Source organism: Eptesicus fuscus, chromosome 3, assembly GCF_027574615.1.
Source record: "Eptesicus fuscus isolate TK198812 chromosome 3, DD_ASM_mEF_20220401, whole genome shotgun sequence".
Classification (NCBI taxonomy): Eukaryota; Metazoa; Chordata; class Mammalia; order Chiroptera; family Vespertilionidae; genus Eptesicus; species Eptesicus fuscus.
The window spans coordinates 44779353-44803611 of NC_072475.1; the positions used below are offsets into that span (position 1 = coordinate 44779353).

General features: G+C 42.9%; 1 protein-coding gene across 1 annotated transcript in view; it reads left to right on the top strand.

Annotated features, from left to right (window-relative positions):
- Nucleotides 1-6692: 6692 nt before the first annotated feature.
- Nucleotides 6693-24259, top strand: part of FETUB (fetuin B) — a 28305-nt gene continuing 10738 nt past the window's right edge. Inside the window, exons 1-6 of the mRNA XM_054711464.1 lie at nt 6693-6884; nt 15451-15676; nt 16531-16641; nt 18658-18745; nt 21969-22132; nt 22866-22967. Of these exons, the coding sequence (XP_054567439.1) occupies nt 15452-15676; nt 16531-16641; nt 18658-18745; nt 21969-22132; nt 22866-22967 (690 nt within the window). The 5' untranslated portion in view covers nt 6693-6884; nt 15451. The remainder of the gene's footprint in view (nt 6885-15450; nt 15677-16530; nt 16642-18657; nt 18746-21968; nt 22133-22865; nt 22968-24259) is intronic.

The window sequence follows — 24259 nt, forward strand, 5'->3', positions numbered from 1 at the left end:
AAATATTAATTTTTTCAGAGTCTCACCTTGATAGTTATCTTATTACCTTACCTGCCTCCCAGAGTGAGCTCATCACTGTCATGGTCTTAGCCTCCATATGGTATTGATGATGATCTACTCATCCCCTTTAAGCTTCAGGTCCATAATTCCAGCACCTATTATAAATCTCCACTTAGAGATCCATCAACCTTTCAAATTTAACAGTCCCAAACTCGGTTCTCCATCTCCTCCCTTCCCAAATTGGCTCTATTCCTTTGATAGCAGCACAACTCTGCAGCCCAGTCATAGAGCCTAAAACTTCTGGATCTGGCCCTCCTCCTCACTGCGTTCCTGATGGGTCATCAGGTCTTTCTTTTCTACATCTCAGATCCACCCCTTCCTCTCTGTCACTTCTATCTCTGCAGCTGAACCATCTCCAACAGGTCTCCCTCCCTCAGGACTGTATCAGGAGTCAACCAGAGGAGGTATTACACGGGATTGGCTTAGGCAATGATACACCCCTTATTGTGGCAGCTGGATAAACAGGATTCTGTAAGACTGTCTCTATCTGATCCTATAGCCTGAAGTCCACAGGGCAGGTGCTCAGGAAGAGAAGATCAATGTGAAGTGGGGGGATCGAGAGCAGGCTGACCCCACAAGTATGAACTAGAACTCCACGAGGACAGACCGACACTATGTTTGTTCTTTTGCCTCTGACCCTGGTGATGAGGGTGTCCTGCAGAAGTTGGCATCATTCATCACTGCTACTTGGAGAGATCTTTCTGAGAACCAAGTCTTTAAAACCCTTCTGTGATTTCCCAGTGCTTTAAGAATGCTATGCAAATCCTTATAGCAGGGAGGGCCCCCAGGTCCCCGACGGCCTACTTCTCTGGCTTGGTATCTTGTCATTACCTCTTCCTTCCCTTTCTGTCTTCTAATCTACACACACACACACACACACACACACACACACACACACACACACAAGTTGCATAAAACTACAGTAGAAAAAAATTAACCATACTATTTGGGACCTGGTTTATTTAAAATTAACAGTATTTCTAAAGTTTAGATAGTTAGTTCCAAAAGAGAAAACAGTTGAAAAATTATATCACTACCTGCTAAACTATAGAAAAGGCTGAGCATTGTCACAAATTATGAGTCACAAGCCAAGCATCCCCCATATCACAGGGAGATTTCAATATAAGGAACATGGCCCTGTGCTCCTATACAGGGCTCTCCCTGTTGTCATTGGTCATTTGCAACCATATGGTGTCTGTTAACTGCCACATGACACTGAAGCAAATGATTATCCAGTTGGTACAATAAAAAGGATTGGAAAATAGGCACTCACTTAAAAAGCCTTTTTTATTTTTTAAAATATATTTTATTGATTTTTTACAGAGAGGAAGGGAGAGGGATAGAGAGTTAGAAACATCGATGAGAGAGAAATATTGATCAGCTGCCTCTTGCACACCCCCTACTGGAGATATGCCTGCAACCAAGGTACATGCCCTTGACCGGAATCGGACCTGGGACCCTTCAGTCCGCAAGCCTTTTTTAGAACATTTCTGGGTTTGTATTCATTGGTGCTTAGATTCCTGGTATAATTCCCCTGAATCTGCCTGCTCCTACTTCCAGGTCTTAAACTGTGATCCCTCTAACCTTCCACACTTCTTGGAACTAACTCTTATTCACTCTTTAAAGCTTATCTAAGATGTTACCTGCTCCAGGAAATCTTTACTACTTCCTATTGCCCCCTCTGTCTGCCCGGGCCGAGAGTAAGTGTTAACCGCTAGACTTTCTTGTGGTTAAACTTATCACACTGTATTGTAACCTGCTCCTCAGAGTAAGGAATATGTTTTCTTAATTCAGTATTTCCAGAGTCTAGCATTGTGCCAGTCACAGAATAATGACTTTACTCACTGGAGAAAAAAGTTACCATATTAGTTGAATGGAGGAACCTCCTTCTCACCCTCCAAAGTCCTGATCTATCTGTCCACTGAAGAGCTGAGAAACCAAGCTTGGGACATTCAAATGAAGATCATTTGCTAGTGTTTTATACACTGTTGTGAACACTATTTGTTATAATTTTTTTGGAGGGCAATGTGGCAAAATATTTAAAAACCTGAACATTAGGAATTGTCTTTAACCCAGGAATCCCATTTTCAGGCATTTGTACTAAGGAAGTAATTAACGGTGTGAACAAAGATTTACTCATAAGAATGTTAATGGTAGCATTATTTATAACAGCATATATTTGGAAATAATCTATACATCTCTCAAAGAGAATTGCTTTGAATAATTGAACCGTCAATGGACAATTATGTAGTAATTAAAAATTAATTTGTACAAGTGGATTTATATGTTAAGATGTTCATGATCTGTTGTGGGATTTTAAAAAACAAGTTAGCCCTAGCTGGTTTGGCTCAGTGGACAGAGTTCAGCCTGTGGGCTGTAGGGTCCCAAGTTTGATTCCAGTCAAGGGGACATGCCTGGGTTGCGGGCTTGATCCCCAGTGGGGATGTGCAGGAGGCACCTAATCAATGATTCTCATTATTGATGTTTCTCTCTCTTCCTCTCCTTTCCTCGCTGAAATAAAAAAATATTTTTTAAAAAGCAAGTTACAATATAGTAGGTATAGCAGTACTATATTATCCTATCTAATAAAAGGGTAATATGCAAATTAACCCACTCCATCACAAAGATGGTGGAGCCCATAGCCACAAGATGGCGGCACCCAGTCCTCTCAGCCCTGCCAGAGTCCCCCAGTCCCAGTGGGCAGCTACTGAGAGCGGGCAGCATGAGCAGCCTGACAGAATGCTGGCTTCATCACTGTGGCATTGAGGCAAGTGTTCCCCGCCCAGCCGCGGATGGGCCTCTGGGCCGTGGAGAGCCTCTGGGCAGTGGGCGTGGAGCGGCCAGGCCCCGCAGAGAGCTACTGGCTCACAGATTCATGTGCAGGGCTACTAGTTTTATATAAAAGCATGCATGATATATTCATAGGAGAAAATCTAGAAGTATATCCATCAACTATTAACAGTTTAATAGAATACACATTTTCCTTCTGTTTTTTTTAATTATTCTAAATATACATAAATTGCTTTGATAATGTTGTTTTAATGAGAAAAATGTTTAAGCAACTTATATTTAGTTCTCTAAGCTCTCCACTCAGCTCAATAATAGGCATAAATGCTTTTGTATCAAAAGGAAGAAGAAAAAAATACCCAAGTATTAAGACTTATGATTGTGTGGGCATGTATCACATGCAGAGTTGCAGTTAGTCCTGTGAAATATGCATGTTGTCTCCATTTTTTATTGATGAAAAAACTGTCAGAAAAAATAAATTGCACCTGTGATTGATGTCACACAGCTCTAACAGAACCCATCCAACAGGTCTACCAAACTTTCCACTACACCACATAGCAGAGGTCCTCTTTGGAGTGCCAACCTCTAAGGCCAGTGCCTACACTGAGAAGGATAAAAAGAAATTAATCTCTGATGTTATTGCCCTCTGATGAAAGGCCACCAGAAGCCAAGAACTCTTGTATTAGCAGAAACTGGGTCAAAGTTTTGGGGGTGTATATTGGTTTTGCACTGTGGTTAATGAATAGTAGTCTATTTAAATATTGACTCAAGATCCACAATGAAAAAGGACAAAAAATACCACATACTCACTGAGAAGAGCACTGTAACCCAGTGCTGGGTCAACCCTTAGTTGGATGTATTGTCTTGGGCAGGCCATCTAATTTCTCAAAACTGTGGTTATTTCACTTAAAGACAGCGGGTATTGGCCTGCCCATCTCTCAGGACACTTCAATCTGCAATGCTCTTTATATCTGTGATAAGATATACATCCCACAGCATGCAGAAAGGGCATCTTCTTACAAGAATGGGAGAGAAACACGTTTCCAGTGCCACAAAGACTTCAGTTTCACTAACCCTCAGAGAGAGCTTTTTTTTGCAACCAAAGAACTTGCATGCATATACGCATAACCCATGGACACAGAGGTGACACAGGCCTGAGGGGGGCAGGCAAAAAGGGGTCAATGGTAGGAAAAAAGGGGACATATGTAATATTTTCAACAACAAAGAGGTTTTTTTTTTTTTTAAGAGAGAGAGATTTTCTTATTCTTATTTTCAAGATGAGGAAACTGGTTCTTAGAAAAGTTACAGGGACAATTTCTCAAGCTTTTGAGCAGCTTCCTGTGTGAAACTTACACCCAGTACTGCCAAGGTACTGCTTAGAGTCACCCAGAACTTCTCAACTGTGTTTTGAAAGTAAATAATAATAATAATAATAATAATAATCAAACTTTGTGAACATTGAAAAGTGCAAGGTCATGATCATAAACAAAGAAAATAACTTCAGACATGTTGTTCTCTGTTCATTTTCTACTAACCAGAAGATACTAGTGTAGTGTGGAAGGGGCAGAAAATGTTAAATTCAACTCACTCTTTCTCTGCTAACCCATCCTTCTATTCTTATCCCCAGCCCCCCCTCTTTTCTGCCCATTCATTCTTACTCTAATAGTACCAACAGGAATTGCTCAGTTCAGCTGATAAGTGGTAATTACCAGCAACGGGCATAATTGAGGTGTTACATCTTCGAGGACAGAACCCTCATTCCTGCCTCTAATGCACTGCAGACAGGCTTAATGGATAATTGTGTCTCTGTGCTCTTAGCTGAGATTCCCCTGAAAGATAATGTGCCAGGGCTGCAGCCCTCCATGAGAACAGGTCATGCCATCAAGTTTAGCAGATATTGTCAGTTTAGCAGATGTTGCCACACTGGGGGTATTAGAAAGCACACATGCTTTGTGTGACCAAGTCATCAAATGGGAATGAAGATACCTCCCAACAAGACGTCATGAGGATTAAATGTAAGTACTTGGACTCAGCAGTGCTGGCATGCAGTCGAGTCATGCAGGAACTAGGGTGTATGCCTGGCAGTGGAAGCCACTAATGAAGGCTGTGGCTCAGCCAAGTGCATTGTTTCCTGGTGTTCTGAAGTGACCATGAAGCCTGATTGCCGGATATAAAAGGGTGATCTGAGAGGAAGAACTTGTCCAGCCTGGCTCTGGAGATGCTGGAGAGGCATTCCCTCCCCAGTATAAATTAGCCACCAGGCTTCTGGTTTATACATAAGTTGCTTGTGCATAGGGTTGGTCTGAGTCAGCCCCCAGGCCCGAGTGACCCTGCATTCTCAGGAAAGCCTGACATCCTTGACATCTCTTCATAAACCGGCACTGCTGCCTCCACCCTCCTTCACGACTGTGAGTATGAGACGTACGTGTGGAGATCCTACCTGCCTTCCCATCCCCTCTTATCTTATAGATTCTCTTTGGTGAGATGCTGAAGGCGAACCGTGTCTCAGGTTTTTTTGTGTGGGATCCCATCTTACCCTCACATCCATCCTATGGATTCACTGTGGCCTCAATTTATCAATGAGGAATCTGAGATTCAGAGAGAGTGAGAAGCCTTTTTGTCACACTGCTGATGAGTGGTAGAGCTGGGATTCTAACCCAGGTTTGTTTGAGCCCATAGTCTGTGCTTTAGACCACAACACCACAGGGATTCTTAGAGGAAATCCCACTTTTGATGTTATAAGGCAGATTTTCCCCAAGGAAAAAGAATATGTTTTTATTGATTTTGAGAGAGAAAGAGAGAGAAAGAAACAACATCCATGGGTTGCCTACTGCACGTGCCCTGACTGGGAATCGAACCTGCAACCCTTTGATGTACAGGACAAAGCTCCAACCAACTGAGCCATGCATCCATGGCATCCCAAGAATATTTTTGATACTAAAAAATTCGCTCTAAACATTCTGAGTTTTTTTTCATATATTACCTAACTATGATTGATGAAAGTAAGAGTGTCCAGATGTAGGATACTTTAGGAGACAGGCTGCCAAAAGAGGCCTGAGGCTACTGGGTGGATTGGCAGTGACGAATACCATCCAGTTTATATAGGAGACAGTGAAAAGGGTTGGTAGGACGGAAGGTAAACTATGTAATTCACATTTATTGCTTTTATTTCTCCTGCTCCACTTCCCTGGTCACCCTCCCTGCCTTGCCCATCAGGCATACTCCTAGTCATCCTTCAAGCCCCAGACAGAATGTAAGCTCTTCTGAGAAGTGACTTCCCCAGTAGAGCTAGTTTCTCCCCCTGTTGCTCTCTTGGTACTCACTCATTGAAGGCAAGAACTATGCCTTCCTCTCAGAAGCCATATAGGCTAGACACAAACCCTGGCTACAAGACCTTGGGCAAGCTACTTAACCTCACCGTTCCTCAGTTTTCCTCATCTATAAAATGGGAATAACAGTGGTACCTACAGCCCTGGGTTGGTTGTGGACCTTAAATGAGAGAAGGAAGACAGGGTTTAACACAAGGCTGGGCACATACTGAGAATTCATCAGTGTTATTTATTATATTTGTAACACTGGGCCTTGGCAGCATAGCGAGTAGATGTTCATTCGGGATGTGGAAGGAAGAAAAGATAAAAGAGAAAGGAAAAAGAGAAAAACCAACCAACCAGCTGCAGAGATAATTTCTAACCAGGTCAGAGGCAGCCTGATATTTTGGAGCTGTGGCTGCTGCACAATTTTTCTAAGTATACACCTCACTGTCTCAGGTCAAGACTTCGTACCTGTATTTCTATCTGCCCAGAGACCTAATCCCAAGCACCACACCTCACCCAGCTCTGCAGCAAACAATGCCTCACCTGGCTGACCTATGCTGTTCTGAAACCAATCCTAGATTGCTGCCCTGAATCACACCTGCCAGGAGGAAAAATCAAATCCCAGTTTCTCCTAACCTGGCTCACCTGGTGGAGGCTTCATTCAGGCAGACTGGGGAAAGGCAGCCAGCAGAGTCACTTGGGGTCTGCACCGTGGGAGACAAGGTAAGGACCACAGGAGCAGTCATAGCACTGACGGCAGACGTCGTCCCCAGGTGTCCTGTGTGCCAGGGCTGTGCCAAGCACCTGACATTGTTTTTTTCCGTGGCCAGTCCTTATAGCAGCCTCAGGAGAAGGCTTATAGAATGGGACACCTCCTTTGACAGGGAGGAGCCTGTGCAGTCTCATCGGTTGGCCACCTGTGACTATGGACCACCATAAATGAGACTAGAACAAATTGAGGTATGTGGTAGTGTGAAACAAAGAATGTAAACTCTCTCATTTATATTTTTATTTATTTATTTATTTATTTATTTATTTATTTATTTGTTTATTTTTTTTCTTTGTTAATCCTCACCTGAGGATATTTTCTCATTAATGTTTGGAGACAGTGGAAGGAAGGGGGAGAGACAGAGAAAGGGAAACATCAATGTGAGAGAGACACATTGATTGGTTGCCTCCCCTAGGTGCCCCAACGGGGGCTGGGAATTGAGCCTGCAAACGAGGTACGTGCCCTTGACTGGAATTAAACCTGGGACCCTTCAGTCTGCAGGCCAATGCTCTATCCACTGTGTCAACCCAGCTAAGGCTCATCCATAATTTTATATTAATTTACAGATTGAAATGATAATGTTTTCAATACATCAGGTTAAGCAAAATATTACAAGTAATTTCATCTGTTGCTTTTCACTTTTTAAATGTGGCTGGAAACCACAGGGAAAGAAGAAATATGTCCCCTTTATACAACTGAGTGCAACTCTGTGTGTGTGTGTGTGTGTGTGTGTGTGTGTGTGTGTGTGTATGTGTGTACTGGGAGTACTGCTGTTTTATGGATAGGAAGCTAAATGTTATGGCATACCCAGTGTTTCAGGCCCCCTACTAAGCAAATGGCAGAGATGAAATTTAAACCAAGTCTGTCTGACTCCAAAGCTGGCCTGTTCCCCCTGCCACTGCACCCAAGGCTCCCATGCTTCACAACCTAGAGGGAGGCTGGGGTCAAGTTATTTGAGACTGGGCTGAAACCCTGATCCCTGGGTAGTGCTGAACAAATTCCATTGTATTGGATTTGAGGAGTGATATCTCCTAGAAATGGACAGGTAAAGAGAAAGGCAAGAATGCCCTCCTGTCAGAATTGAAAGGGCTCTCAGCAGTTGTGTGGTTCTACAGCTGACTTCACAGGTGAGGAAACTGGGTTTCAAAAAGCTTATACCACTTGCCCTTGGTCAGAGTTAAGGGTCGAATCAGGATATTGAGTTAAAGTCTGTTTTATTCTCCTATAAGTGTTTAATCCCCCTTTAAAATTTTTAAAAATTTTAAATATAATTTATTGGGGTGACGTCCTATATAGTAAAAGCCTAATATGCTAAGTGTCCAGTCAACCCATCGGCTGTTCAACCAATCAAAGTGTAATATGCTAAGGATATGCTAAGGCCTCTCAACCACTTGCTATGATGTGCACTGACCACGGGTGGTGGGGGGCAGACAGTTGACTGACCAGTCACTATGACGTGCACTGACCACCAGGGAGCAGATGCTCCGACAGGTAGGTTAGCTTGCTGCCGGTCAGGACTGAGCGAGATGGGCCAGACATGCCCTGGAGCCTTCCTGCATCCCTCCCCAGCCCTGATTGTGCACTGGTGGGGGTCCCTCGGCCTGGCCTGTGCCCTCTCGCAATCCAGAACCCCTTGGGGGATGTCAGAGAGCCAGTTTCAGCCCGATCCCACAGGCCAGGCCAAGGGACCCCACTGGTGCATGAATTCATGCACTGGGCCTCTAGTTGGTTAATAAAATTATACAGGTTTCAGGTGTACCATTCTATAAAACATCATCTGCATATTGCATTGTGTGTTCACGACCCTAAGTCAGCTCTCCTTCCATCTCCATTTATCCCCCCTTTATCCTCTTCCACCTCCCCCCTACCTGCCTTCCCCTCAGTCCTGCTTTTCATTTTAGTCGCGGTAATGGCCTTCACTGATGCACAATGCACATTTGATGCATTTCCTCAGGCTTCAAACTGTCTTCTCCCATTTGGGCCCCTCTCCAATCTTGTATCCAGTGCTTCCCAACCTTTATTCACACATCATTTCAGCCCTGTGAATGTTTGTTCACTCACTGACTGCAAATCTTTGTTGTACTCCAGATTTTTTTATTGTTTTAAGTATTACAAATAGTAGTACATATGTCTCCTTTCTCCCCCCACCCCATTGACCTTCCCCCGGCCTTCCCTACCCCCTGTATATTCCAGAATTTTAACATCTAATGGGCATAGTTTCCATGCCCATTTCTGGTTTTCATACCCATTTTCGTAGTGTTGCTCCTATTTGAAAACACTGCCTAATGCCCATCTCTAAGGACCTGTGCTAATTAGATTTGGGTTTTTAAATCAAGACTCTAAAATTGTTTATTGGCTTGCAGAAATTAGTTAGGGACTTTATCTTATTAATCTAATTAGTCTTGTTAACCCTTGATTACAGAGGCCTGACACAGTTTCTGGCATTGTGGAGGTGTTCAATAAGTGCCTGTGGAATTTTAAGTAACTACCATAACTATACTTATAACAAAGTGTGCCAAGTGTGTGTCTAGTCCTCCATGTACATAATATCCTTTGAGGTGGGTTCTATGATAAGCCCATTTTACAGATCTGGCTACTGAGGCTTATAGTGTTTAAGTGACTTTCCAAGTTTATTCAGTTGGTAATTAAAAGAGTTACAATTAGGCTACTGCTATAATGCTTGGTTTGATAAAAAGAATTCTAAACTAGAAGGTTTCTAACTGGTTCTGCCACTAATTCAATTATAATTTTTGTTTATGCACTCCACCTTCCTACACTTCAGCTTTCTTGGAAGACATATGTGCTAGTTAGATTCACTAAATTCCCACTAAGGGTACTTTTAGTGAGTCTATTTATATACTGCCACCAAATGACCTACAATGCCATGACTTGGTTATCAAATAAGAAAAAACTATTTTCCACTCAACTTTTTAATAAAAATTTAAATTGTATAATAGTAGCTAATTACAGTACAGTAATCCTAACTAGTGACACAAATCATAACATTTAAGTTTAGTGTGAAATTAAAGTTTTATTTATTTATTTTTTAAATATATTTTATTGATTTTTTACAGAGAGGAAGGGAGAGGGATAGAGAGCTAGAAACATCGATGAGAGAGAAACATCGACCAGCTGCCTCCTGCAACCCCCCCCCCCCCACTGGAGACGTGCCCGCAACCAATGTACATGCCCTTGACCGGAATCGAACCTGGGACCCCTCAGTCCCCAGGCTCTATCCACTGAGCCAAACTGGCCTCAGCTGAAATTAAAGTTTTAAATAAACATGGATAACATTAAATGCCTTGCTTATGTTTAGTTCATTGTTATCAGCCATGGCTTACCATACCCTGAATTTTGGTTTAGGCCAGTCACTTTTTTTTCCTCAATCCATTTGAAATATCTTCACTTCCAGTTAAAATCTTCATACCATTGGATAGTTTCTTATAAGAAAACAACAACAACAACAACAACAAACAAAACACGTCACAGATAGCAATCCTTATCAACTAGTGCAATAATTCCCAAATTGTATACTATGGGTTAGTAATAAGTATTGCAAAGACATCTCTTATAGTCAAACTAGAGGCCCGGTGCACGAACTTCGTGCACGTGGGCTGGGGGAGTGTGTCCCTCAGCCAGCCTACACCCTCTCCAATCTGGGACCCCTCGAGGGATGTCAGACTGCCTGTTTAGGCCCGATCCCAGTGGGACATCCCTCTCACAATCCAGGAATGCTGGCTCCCAACTGCTTGCCTTCCTGCCTTCCTGATTTCCCCTAACTGCTTCTGCCTGACAGCCTGATAACCCCCTAACCACTCCAATGCCAGCCTGATTGATGTCTAACTGCTCCCCTGCAAGCCTGTTTGCCCCCAACTTCCCTCCTCTGCCGGCCTGGTCACCCCTAACTGCCCTCCCCTGCAGGCTTGATCGCCTCCAACTGCCCTCCCTTGCAGGCCTGGTGCCTCCCAACTGCCCTCCCCTATTGGCCATCTTGTGGTGGCCATCTTGTGTCCACATGGGGGCATCCATATTGTGTGTTGGAGTGATGGTCAATCTGCACATTACTCTTTTATTAGATAGGATAGAGGCCTGGTGCATGGGTGGGGGCCAGCTGGTTTGCCCTGAAGGGTGTCCTGGATCAGGATGGGGGTTCCCTTGGGGTGTGGGGCGGCCTGAGCAAGGGGCCTGTGGTGGTTTGCAGGCCAGCCACGCCACCTGGCAACCCAAGCAGAAGCCCTGGTATATGGAATTTATTTACCTTCTACAATTGAAACTTTGTAGCCTGGAGTGGAGCCAAGCCTCCTGCTCGCTCCGTGGCAGGCAGCCGTTTCTTTGGGGGTTTGTGTATATCTTCTATAATTGAAACTTTGTAGCCTTACACAGATGCCTGGGCCGGCCAGGGTGTGCAGAAAGCAGGGGGCAACCCTAGCCTCCTGCTCTTTCCAGCTCCATGGCTGCCGCCATTTCTGTTTGGATTTGTTTACCTTCTATAATTGAAACTTTGTAGCCTTGAGTGGAGGCTTAGGCCTGCAAGGTCAGGCGGAAAGCTTGGCTTCCTTTGTTACTGGGGAAACCCAAGCCTCCCTCCTGCTCTCTGTGGCTGTAGCCATCTTGGTTGGGTTTATTTGCACACTCACTCTGATTGGCTTGTGGGTGTGGCTGTGGGCGTGGCTTGTGAATGTAGTGGAGTGATGGTTAATTTGCATATTACTCTTTTATTAGGTAGGATAATGTAGGACATTGAGGTATAAATAGATTTCTTCACCTCAAAGCTTTGGAGAGCTGTTAACATATAATACGTGTTGAGATGCTGTAAGACTGTACACCTGTGAATGCACCAGTCCCAAACTTATTTGAGCACAGAACACTGAGGATGGGGTGGGAAGTGGGGGTGAGGCTGGGACGAGAGTGGAGTGGGGACCACATCTCATAGACTAGGGTTTTATAAAATAACTTCTGTGATATTTTAATCTAGAAGCTTCATCCAGTTTTGGCTTTCTCTTATGACAAAATATCTCTGATGTGTGTGTGGGTTTTTTTGTGTGTTTTTTTTTTTTACATGCAATAAACCTTAATATTTCAAGAAAAATGATCTTAAATATAATAATGTTACATGCAATAAACAATATCTCAAGAAAAGTGATTTTAAATATGATAATGTTACATGCAATAAATAGCAATTATTCAAGAAAAATGATCTTAAATATAATATTATCTGCAATAAACTTTATGTTTCAAGAATAAAAGGATTTTAAGTATAATATTACCCAAACTGTACTAACATAGTATGATATCACAAAAATTGTAGGAAATATTAAAAATCTGCAAATAACAAGATTACTTCTATTGTATTCTAGACTATTTCCCCCCCTCTGGGTCTATTTTTGTTCATCAGTTTATGTTGTTCATTATATTCCACAAATGAGAGAGATCATATGATATTTATCTTTTTCCAACTGGCTTATTTTGCTTAGCATGATGCTTTTAAAGCCGATTTTGTTGGATATGAGTATTGCTACTCCAGTTTTTTTTTTTCTTTTCCATTTGCATGGAAATTTTTTTCCATCCCTTAACTTTCATCCTGTGTGTGTCTTTTGTTTTGAGGTGGGTCTCTTATAGACAGCAAATAGATGGTTCATGTTTTTGTATTCATTCAGCTACCCTACACCTTTTGATTGGAGCATTTAATCCACTCACACTTAGGCTTATTATTGAGAGGTACTTGTTTACCAGTATAGCCATTTAAATTCTATATGGCTAGGTTTCTCTCTTTGTTTCTTCTCAGCAATCCCTTACAGCAATCCCTTTAGTGTATCTTGCAATGCTGGCTTGGTGGTGATGAACTCCTTTAGCCTTTTTTTTTTTTGGTCTGGGAAGCTCTTTATTTGACCGTCTATTTTGAATGACAGACTTGCTGGATATAGTAATCTTGGTCTCAGATCTTTGCTTTCTATTACTTTATGCCATTCCCTCTGGCCTGTAGAGTTTCTGATGAGAAATCAGGTGTCAGCCTTATGGAACTCCTTTGTAGGTAACAGTTTTCTTTTTTCTTGCTGCCTTTAAGATTCTCTCTTTGTCTTTAATTTTTGGCATTTTAATTATGATGTGTCTAGGCATGGGTCTGTTTGGGTTCTTCTTGTTTGGGATTCTCTGTGCCTCCTGAACTTGTGTGACTTTTCCTTTACCAGGTTAGGGAAGTTTTCTACCATTATTTATTCAAACACCTTTTCTATTCCTTTCTCCCTTTCTGCCTCTTCTGGCATATCTACTATTCTAATATTGTTATGGTTCACATTGTCCCACAGCTCCCTTAAGCTGTCCTCCTGTTTTTTCTTTTTGTTGTTGTTGTTTTGTTTTTGGTTTTCTAATTGAGTGATATTTCCAACTCTGTCTTCTAATTCACTGATTCGATCCTCAGCTTCCCCTAATCTGCTGTTTATTCCTTCCAATGTGTTCTTTATTTGTGTTATGTCATTCTTTATCTCAGACTGTTCTTTTTTCATAGTTACTATATCTTTCTTTTCATACTGTTGAGCATTTTTAACATCATTACTCTGAATTCTGTTTCAGATAAATTTCTTATCTCTGCTTCATTTATCTCTTCTTCTGGAGAATTCACTAGTTCTTTCATTAGGGGGTTGTTTCTTTGTTTCCTCATTTTGGTTATCTGTTTGGGTTTGTGACTATGTATTAGGTAGATCCTCTACACCTCTCAATCTCTAGTGCAGGACAGTGTTAAAGGTTGTTTTGAACTAATTGGATCAGGCAAAGACTCAAAGCCTCCAGAGTCTACAAACTAATAGGATTCTGAAGTGAATTACCCCCAGACAATTGTCCTCAGGTGTGGTGAGAGTTTTTTCAACAAGGTGGGGCAGTTGCTTCTGCCTGGAGACTAATTGTTACTTTTAATCTCTTAACTGGCCTCAGGGCAAGGTGTTTTCCAATAGGGTGTGTTGACTGTCTTCCCCCCAGGCAAGGCAGATGTCTATGTGGGAAAGATGTCCTCCGCTATGTGAGGGAATGACTCAGCCCAAGAAACTTGGGGTGTCTTCATTCTGAGCTCTATCCCCTGAGACCCAAGTCCTGGGTTCTGCTCTCACAGCTCCTGTCTGCTTCACCCTCCCTCTGCCAGAGCACCAGGTGGGTGGCTCCACAGGGAATTTTTGTGCATTGGCCCTTTAAGAGGGTGTCCAAACTTTCAGTTGCCACTCCCTGACAGAAAGCACCCCATTGCTTTTCACAGCTATATGTTATGTGAGTACCCTCCTCAGTTGGTGCTCTCTGCTGGGGAGCCCAGCTTCAGGATTAGATCCCAGAGTTCTCAATGGCTCCCTGTGGGTTTTTTTTTTTTAAATAGAGTTTTAAAAGATATTTTTGTTTTGTACAGTTCCAATCAGTAGAAACTTCCTGAACCCCAAGCAGAAGCTGAAAGAGAAAAGCAAGAGTCCCAACCTTGTGGGATTTACATTCCAGTCTACCTGTCAATCATTGTCTATCTCAGTGATGGGCAACCTTTTGAGCTTGGTGTGTCAAACTTTGCCAAAAAAACTGAGCATAACTCGGGTAGTGTGTCACTTTGAGGAAAAACTAACTCCAAAACTCTAGTCGCAAATGTTTCATCCTTAGGAGCAGCAAATGTTTCATCCTCGGCATGCGGCCGTGTGTCATCAGAAATGGCTACGCGTGTCAGTGCTGACACGTGTGTCATAGGTTCGCCATCACTGGTCTATCTCTTAACAATACACTAGGTTTCAGTTTCTTTATGAATTTGCTTCCACACAGCTCCATAAAAGGAAGAAAAAAAATTGGCATATGATGCACGAACTATTAATATACCACCTCCCCCCCCCTTTTATTTTACTTAAATGAAGTCTTTATTTTAAAAAACCTACATAGACCACTTCCTAGCCAGATCCCCAAAGGGCTTTAGGAATCTTGCCGGTTTTTCATGTAGGTGATGTGGTGTTAGAACCTTTTTTCCTGATGTACCAAGAATGGTGAACCTGGAAGGCTAGGCAGGAAGTGTGAATTCAACTAATACAATTGGCACCATGGACTGTGACCCCAGGCTCCAAGCCTGGGGTAATTTGGTGTGGCCAAGGACATCAGTTGGAGGGAAGGTGCTAGGGGAAATGGGAGAATAGGACAGTTTGTATATTCTGATTCATTTGGAGCCAAGGAAGCAAACCAGAATTCAATCATGACCTCCTAGGAGCCTTGACCCAAGTGTTTATTATGATTTCTAGGGAAAGGGTTAGGATACGTAAGTTTGCCTGCATGTACACATGAATATAAGTTTGCTCAGCTGTTTAAGACATTGGCAAATCCCATCCAAAGTGCTGACTCATGGAAATCCACATTTAGAGTTCAAGGAGATAAAATGGGACATTGTGTTTTAAATTCTGGTCCAAGGTTCAGATTGTGATTATAAAACTACTCAAATTGGCCTTACAGAGTCCTATAAGTATCCCATCCTTGCAGCTCCACATACTGAACCATCCTGGGTCTTGTTCCTCACAGAATGGGTCTATTCCTGCTCTTGGTGCTCAGCATCTTGGCCGTGTGCTGCACCACTACATCTGTGCCCCAGAAGGTTCCCAGCCACTCGCCTTTCTTTCTTCGTGGCTGCAATGATGCAGATATGCTGGCTATGGCGGCATTTGTCCTGCAGGACATCAATAACGACCTAAAGGAAGGCTATGTGCTGAGCCTCAACCGAGTGAGTGCTATCCAAGAACACAGACAGGTAAGTGACAATCCCCTATCTGGGGCAGGTGTTTGCACAAGCTGCATAGGCCAGCCAGGGGGTAGATATCCAGGGACTTATGTTGGCATGTTGGAGCCCCTCGTTCGGGTGTCAATTACCGGGGTTCTTTTTCCCCAGCCTTACAAAGGGTTCAGCATTCTGGAGAAAGGGCTGCGTGTAGATTATTAAAGAGTCCATGGACAAAAGATATTTTTGATAGGCATTAGGGGTCAGAGGAACTCCCAGCTGATGGAGCTAGAAGACTCTACCCTTGACCAAGGACCCATGCTTTTATTAAACACAATTTGTCCCAAGGCAAGGTGGAAATATACACTTCAAAGGGTAAGGTATCAAAGGGTTTACAGAGATTGTCAGTTTCGGGAATAGCCTACAGCTGTTCAGGTGTTTGGCCAACAGGAGGCAATAAAATGCCCTGAGCTGTCTGGCAGTTAACAATCCTATTCAGGTTTGGGGGGAGTGCCTTTTAGCCGTTTCCAACAGGTAAATTACATGTGACTCAACCCTGTTGAGCTCCCCAAGCTTCACCAACCTTTTGGTAAAACTCTTGTAATTATTACATGCTGGAATTGGTTCTTGGCATTGGCAGGTGCTTTCCAAATTGGAAACCTGCTGAGAAGTCTCTGCTCCCCTCAGCTGGGTTGTACTACATGCTTTTACTGTTAACAGAAACAAGTGCTAATAGTATCTTACTCTGACACTTGTCCAGTGTCCCACAATCTCTAAGACATAATTACAAACATGAACGCCACTGCCATAAATCAGAAACATTTACCTGCCTTTAGGGGTTTCTGCTTCATGTGGGCTGTGGTACATTTTTTCACCCCTTCCCACAGGATGATCTGGGATCTCTGTTCTATTTCACACTGGACGTACTAAGCACTACTTGCCATGTGCTCAGCAAGAAGCCGTGGAGGGAATGTAAGGAGAGGCTCCTGCATGAACAGGTAAGTGTTTTTGTCCCAGGAACTCTAGGGTAGAAACAGCATGTCCTCTGACTACAGGGTGAAGATTGCTCATTGTGTGCCATCTTTTATTTTTAAAATTTATCTTCAATGTTGAAAGTATTACAGATGTCTTGTTTCCCTCCCCCTCCTCATTTACCCCCTCTAGTCTGTCCCTGCCCCCCACCCCAGGCCTTTACCACACTATTGTCTGTGTCCATGGGTTATGCATATATGCATATAAGTTCTTTGGTTAATCTCTTCCCACCACCTACCTACCTACTCCCACCTTCCCTCTGAGATTCATCAGTCTGTTCCATGTTTCTATGTCTCTGGCCATCTTTTATTTTTTTTAAAATATATTTTTATTGATTTCAGAAAGGAAAGGAGAGGGAAAGAGAGATAGGGACATCAGTGATTAGAGAGAATCATTGATTGGCTGCCTCCTGCACATCTGACACTGGGTTCCTCCTGCATATCCCACACTGGGGATAGAGCCCAAAACCTGGGCATATGCCCTGTCTGGGAATTGAACCGGGACCTCCTGGTTCATAAGTCAACGCTCAACCACTGAGCCATGTGGGCCAGGCCCTGACCATCTTTTAAATATCCTTCTTTATAATCTCTTGACAATGGTGTCCCTGTGGTTATTCCAATTCTATTAGACAAAACAGAGTTTAATTGGGGAATTTCTGAGAGTCCCATTGGGGTTATGACCCCCAAATTGTTTCCTACTTCCAAGACCCTTCTGTAGGCTCCAAGCCTGTGTTTAAATTGTGAGAAAAAGATCTGAGCTGTAGTGCTTCAGATGCATGCTTAAGGAAGACTGTGGAAGTAGTAAAGGGAAATATTTTTATTTGTTTGGTTTTTTTTTTTGTTTGTTTTAATGAATACTAATATGAAGTATTAGTATTGAGGCTGGAAAATGGAAGGACTTACAGTATGAAGTTCTCAGAGGTGCTGAGGAAGAATTTTCTGTAATCATAGGACCTAAAGGGCCTGAGAATTTATCCTTTTAAAGATGACCATTGAAGAGGCTTGAAAATAATAATTTTTATTTGTTCTCAATTATCCTGAGTTATTTTCATTAATTGATATGACATTTTTGAGTGCATGATTATGTTTAGAAGTAAACTATTTGATCAAGATATCTTTTCTAATCATGTAACCAGATTTGTCAAACTGCACCTCTCTGATTTTAAAGGGGTGTTTCTGAGAGTTCCATTTACCATGTTATAAATTATATTTGTTAAGGTGACACTAGCTGCTAAAACACATACCCAAAAAGTGTATACTGATTCCAACATGATAGAAGTTTATTTCTTATTTATATAAATTCAAAACATAAATTCTTATTCAAGAGAAGGCTTTCCTCCAAGAATGACTTGGAGACCCAGGTTCCTTCCACATTTGGCTCTAGTCTCTGCCATCTTCAACTAATGGCTTCTGTGGTCACCATGCTCATCTACATCAAGCTATAGAAATAGAAAAAGCATGGAGGGCATATGGCACATGGGAGATCTTCATGAGCCAGACCTGGAAGTGATTACAGCCACTTCTGCTCACCTTTTTGTGGTTAGAGCTCAGTTATACACAGTCACACCTAATTGGGAGGGAAGCTGGGAAATGTAGTATAGCTGTGTCCCAGGAGAAGGTTAAATTGTTTGATGATCACTCTCAAAGCCACCAAAATTGACCTTAAATTTTTCATTATTTATAAATAAAATGTCCAGCCTGGCTGGTATGGCTCAGTGCTTGAGCATCAACTTATGAACCAGGAGGTCATAGTTTGACTCCTGATCAGGGCACATGCCAAGGGTTGCAGGCTCTATCCCCAGTAGGGGGCATGCAGGAGGCAGCCAATCAATGTTTCGATCTCTCCCTCCCTCTCCCTTCCTCTCTGAAATAAATAAAAATATATTTAAAAATAAAAATAAAACATTCAATTTCATTTTGGGTAGTATTTTAAAAAGTCAGAGTTTGTACCATGATGTCATAAAATATGTTTGTTGGTTTCAGGTTTATGGCCAATGCAAAGCATTATATTATGTGAACATGCCACTAAGAATTCTTTATTTACCTGCTTATAACTGTACTCTTCGTCCAGGTAAGAGAGCGCTCTGATTTTGTTTATTTTAATGAAAGATGGAAAAAGTGAATTAAGCAGGGCTATGCCCCTGTTCTTATTTCCGATTCATACCAAGGCCAGGTTCTTTTTTTTTTTTTTTTTTTTTTTTTTTTTTTTTTTTTTTTTTTTTTTTTTTCTTTTTTTTTTTTTTTTTTTTTAATTTCTTTATTGATTAAGGTGTCACATATTTGTCCTCATCCCCCCATTCCCATCCCACCCCTCTCCCCACGCATGCCCCAATCCCCTGTTGAACTTAACCGTTGGATAGGCTTATATGCATGCATACAGGTCCTTTGGTTGAACTCTCCCCTTTCCCCCCCACCCCCCCCCCACCCCCCCCTATCCTCCCTCTGAGGCCCGATAGTCCGATCGATGACTCCTCGCTTCTGGTTCTGTTCTTGTTCCTCAGTCTATGTTGTTCATCATTTCCCCTAGATGAGCGAGATCATATGTCACTAGATATATACTAATAAGAACTGAATGTGAGACGAGCAATAATAGTTATGCTGACAGGCAAATGAATCAATCTGTAGCGAGCTTCCCCCTGGACCAACAGTTCTTTTGAGACCCAATTTCAATGTCCAGTAGTTCCTTATGTGTACATGTCAGCACTGACCCCTCAGCTCTGGATGGTGGACAAATGGTGGTAATGGAGGTCCGACTCCCTCTGGTTTGGTCTCGGCCGAACCCAGGGGCACGGCGTCACCCGGACTAAGGGGCACGTGGCCTCACCCATACCCAAGGGGCGCGTGGTCTCACCCGGGCCTGGGACCCAGCCTCACCCGGATGGATCCAGGGGCGAACGGCCTCACCCGGACCCAGAATCTGGCTTCACCCGTACCCAGGGACGCTTGGCCTCTCCCAGACGCAGGGCCACTTGGGCTCACCCGGGCCTAGGTGCACGAGGCCTCATCCGGATCCAGGGACACATGGTCGCACCCGGACCCAGGGACGCTTGGCCTCTCCCAGACCCAGGGCCACTTGGGCTCACCCGGGCCTAGGTGCACGAGGCCTCACCCGGATCCAGGGACACATGGTCTCACCCGGACCCAGGGACGCTTGGCCTCTCCCAGACCCAGGGCCACTTGGGCTCACCCGGGCCTAGGTGCACGAGGCCTCACCCGGATCCAGGGACACATGGTCTCACCCGGACCCAGGGACGCTTGGCCTCTCCCAGACCCAGGGCCACTTGGGCTCACCCGGGCCTAGGTGCACGAGGCCTCACCCGGATCCAGGGACACATGGTCTCACCCGGACCCAGGGACGCTTGGCCTCTCCCAGACCCAGGGCCACTTGGGCTCACCCGGGCCTAGGTGCACGAGGCCTCACCCGGATCCAGGGACACATGGTCTCACCCGGACCCAGGGACGCTTGGCCTCTCCCAGACCCAGGGCCACTTGGGCTCACCCGGGCCTAGGTGCAAGGCCAGGTTCTTAATATATCCGATATTTGCCTCGCCTGTGAAATTCAACTTGCACTGCTCTTCTTCCCATAATTAGTCTTCCTAAATTACCTGCAATAGTTTATTCATGAATATTGAATTAAATCCTAAATTTTTAGTCTGACATAAATGGGATCATCTCTACACTGGTCCACAGGCTCCCTTTCTAGCTATCTCTGCCATTACTTCTCTGACTACATCACCTCTGTATTTCATTCAACTGAAAATCCTACTCTTTTCTGAATATACATTGCACTTTCCAATCTCTGCATCTTGCTTGTACCTTTCCCTCTGCTGAGGATGCCCTCCCCTGATACCCCCACCCTTGTAACTCATATTTATTCTTTAAGGACCACCGCCAATATTCTCTATAATGTTCTTCTATAATGTTCTCTATTCAAGAAAGGAACAAACTCTCCTGTTCTCATTCCTATGAAACTTTAACCTAACCACTCATGGAGCCCAGACCATGCAATGCCTTGATTTGAAGTCTTCTATCTTATTTCATGCAGAATATTTTATAACTTCTTTCTTCCTGCTACAGCCTCTCCCAAGTTACTAGCAAGTGTAAGGAGTCCATAATATTGTTGAGCAAATGAACTAAGAATGAGGATGAAATATGCACATGTATTCATTCTGGATCCTTCTTTGGAAAGCAAGCATCCAAGGCATGGGAAAATTGGATATGGCTACTTGCCAAACTATTATGTGCATGTGATTCCCCTGGTGGATCTTGTTCAAGTACAGACTCTCATTCCACAGGTCTATGGTGGGGCCTGAGAGTCTACATTCCTAACAAGCTCCTGTTATAACACTGCTGCTAGTTCCTTTTGAGAGACAAGGCAACAGAACAAATGTTGTATTAGCCACAGTTGAAGCTTCCTGGTTGAGAAGATGAGACTTACTTAAATTAGAGAACAACAACTAATAAAACAGATCAGGACTCAAAAGTCACAGGTACCAGAGGTATGGGAGGTCAGAAAGTGACACATGGGGATGGTGCCACGAGTGACAAACTGGATGTAACTCCCCCAAAGAATACCCAAATACACTCAAATAAATGCACAATTGATCAACTGTTTTGCTCTGTAAAAACAACTTGCAGAAAAGTTTCTAGCCTGACTTTCACTCTAGTTTTGTAACCCCCAGTTTCTCTCAGTCAGAAATTCTGGCTGTACCATTAGAATGATTATTCTAGCCAATCATACAATGAGTTGGCCAATTTCTGGCTGATTTGCATTTTTGAATCAGAGAGAGAGAGAGTGCTTTCACCTTTCATATGTCACTCATTCATTCACTCAACAAGCATTTGCAAAGCACTTACCTTATCTTAGGTGTTGGAGACTAAGAAATGAATAAGACATACCAATAATAACATCCCAACATTTTAAGATACTCAGCTGGTTTACAGAGGCAATAATGATAGAAGGTATTGAGCTACAAATAGGGGGGAAGTTTTTTATATCAATATAAACACATATGTGTTTTTGAACAAAAATCCTAGCATAAATACATTTGTGTAAGGTAAAAAAAATCTTGCTTTGATTTCTTTAATACATGATTGAAGGAATACATGCTCATTGCAGAAAACTCACTGATGATAACGAAGTTTCATTCCAGATAATGCCATTTACACGCCATCCTTGCCAAAACTGAATATCTTTTTTATTTAATCTCTGCTTCTGTTGTGGTCATATGATTTATAGGATTAAAAAATATTAAGGAACTTTATTTTTAAACTACTCTCTTTGGCATCAACAGTTTCTCGAAGAAAGATTCAGAATATGTGTCCCGACTGCCCCATCCCCGCTAACTTGTCAGATCCCAAAGTTCTGGAAACTGCCATTGAGACTCTTGAAAGATACAACAGGGACAGCGAATCGGGGCAGTATTCTCTTGTCAAAGTCACCCAGGCTTCTAGCCAGGTAAGGTGGAAATGCCCAGTTACACTAACAATGTCTCATGACTGTTGCTATCGATTTCTAAACTGAGAGGAGAATATTAAGGCACTTCTTTTGGTTATAATCCAATCTTTACTCCCTGCTTTGGTAGACCTGATGCACATTCAATCAATTATGTTTCAGTTTCTAAGTTATTCCATGAAATTTCCACAAGACTTGTGGGATTTGATTTTACCTCATTGCCTTTAAGGCATGAATAGAAATGGACTCAGAGTCTCCTTGGTTTATTCTACCTAGGTTCACTATTTACTGCTACATTCTCATATCTGATTGACCATGGATCTCATTTAGCAGGTCAGCTTCTGCTCCATGTTAAGGCCTGGAGTGGATGCTGAGTTTTGTGGATTAGGAGAAATGGAGGCTCATCTGTATTTGAATTATGTTGATATCTATCATATAAAGAAGAACTAATCTAAAAACAAAACTACTTGAAGAAAATTAAGCTCACCCAAGGGAAGGTTTTTAGAACCCATTCAAATCCCTAAAAGGGAAGAAAGGAATGCTGATTATGTTTTCTAAATAACGAAATCATAATATGGGGTTTAATCATGTTGGGAATTACAGGGACAACAGGAGACCTGTGTTGACAATGACTCAGGGAATGTATGGTTTCTGTAAATATAATGCTGCCAAACCTTAGTTGTTTCTCTACATAGAGAGGTTTGATTTTTATTTCTCAACTTTTGTCTCATACCAGTGGATGTTTGGCCTCTCCTACTTTGTGGAATATTTAATCAAAGAGTCACCATGTATTGAAACCGAAGCCAGTAGTTGTGGATATCAACCCACTGACTCTGGGGTGAGTATTCCTGAATGTCTTCATAATTTAAGATTTGTGTTCCCAGATCATCTATAAGTATGTATTGAGCATAAGTTATATATGAGCTGTCAAAGATACTTTTCTTCTCCTCAAGGTAACTGACTACTTAGAGGTTGCGGTGGCTCAGATGCAATAATATTTTATTGTAAATACAATTTTCATCAGCAATGTTAGGCATTTGCAGAAAAAGATCATAGAGACTGTAAAATATAGAGAAACTTTCTCAGTGGTTGACTGTGGTCCTAATTATATCTGAACAAATACAGTTACATTTGGAATACGGTTTTATTCCTTGGGCTACTCTTTAAGAAGGACAAAGTCAAACAGGACATCTTTGAAAGAATGCATCTAAGATGGAGAGGGTGCCTTGAAGCCATCTGACATACCTGGTGGGAATGTCAGTTGGCACAATGTTTTGTAACACAATTGGACAAAGTGCATCAAAGTCTTTTCTCCATTTATTTACTTACACGAAATTCATGCACTGGGGCGTGGGGGGGGGGTCGTGGGGGTCCCTCAGCCCATCCTGCCCCCTCTCACAGTCTGGGAGCCCTCAGGGGATGTCCTACTGATGGCTTAGGCCTGCTCCCCATGGGCCTAAGCCGTAAGTAGGCCTCCCTCTCCAGGAAGCAACCTGGCTGATCAGAGAAGATGCCACCCCCATCATCCCGCTGCTGCTGCCACTGCTGGCTGCTGCAGCTGCCAAGGTGTTTTCATCAACACAGACTCCAGTCCCTTCACCATGAAAAAATGACAACTTTCTATAGGCATTTTCAAGATGTTTCTTTCATAGGATATGACATTTCTTTCTTTCTTCCTTTTTTTTTTTATCCTCACCTGAGGATATTTTTCCATTGATTTTTTAGAGAGTGTGGAAGAGAGAGAGAAAGACAGAGAGAAACATCAATGTGAGAGGGACACTTCAATTGGTTGCCTCCTGCATGAGCCCTGACCTGGGCCCCATCCAGGGAGGAGCCTGCAACCTAGGAACATGCCCTTGACCAGAATCAAACCTGGACCCTGCGGTTGGCAGGCTGAGGCTCTATCCACTGAGCAAACCAGCTAGGGCAGGATATGACATTTCTTAGCCCCTCCAGCAGCAGACCTTCATTTTTTCCTCCAGGAGTGAGGTGGAAAAAACTTAGATCACCTTCCTGGATTCTTATTAAGCAAGTTACCAAGAGCACTGCTAGTGGCTTACAGGGAGCTTAGCCAATGAACGGTCAGAAAAGGTGTTTCCTCTGCAGCTCACACGCAGAGGCGGGACTGCT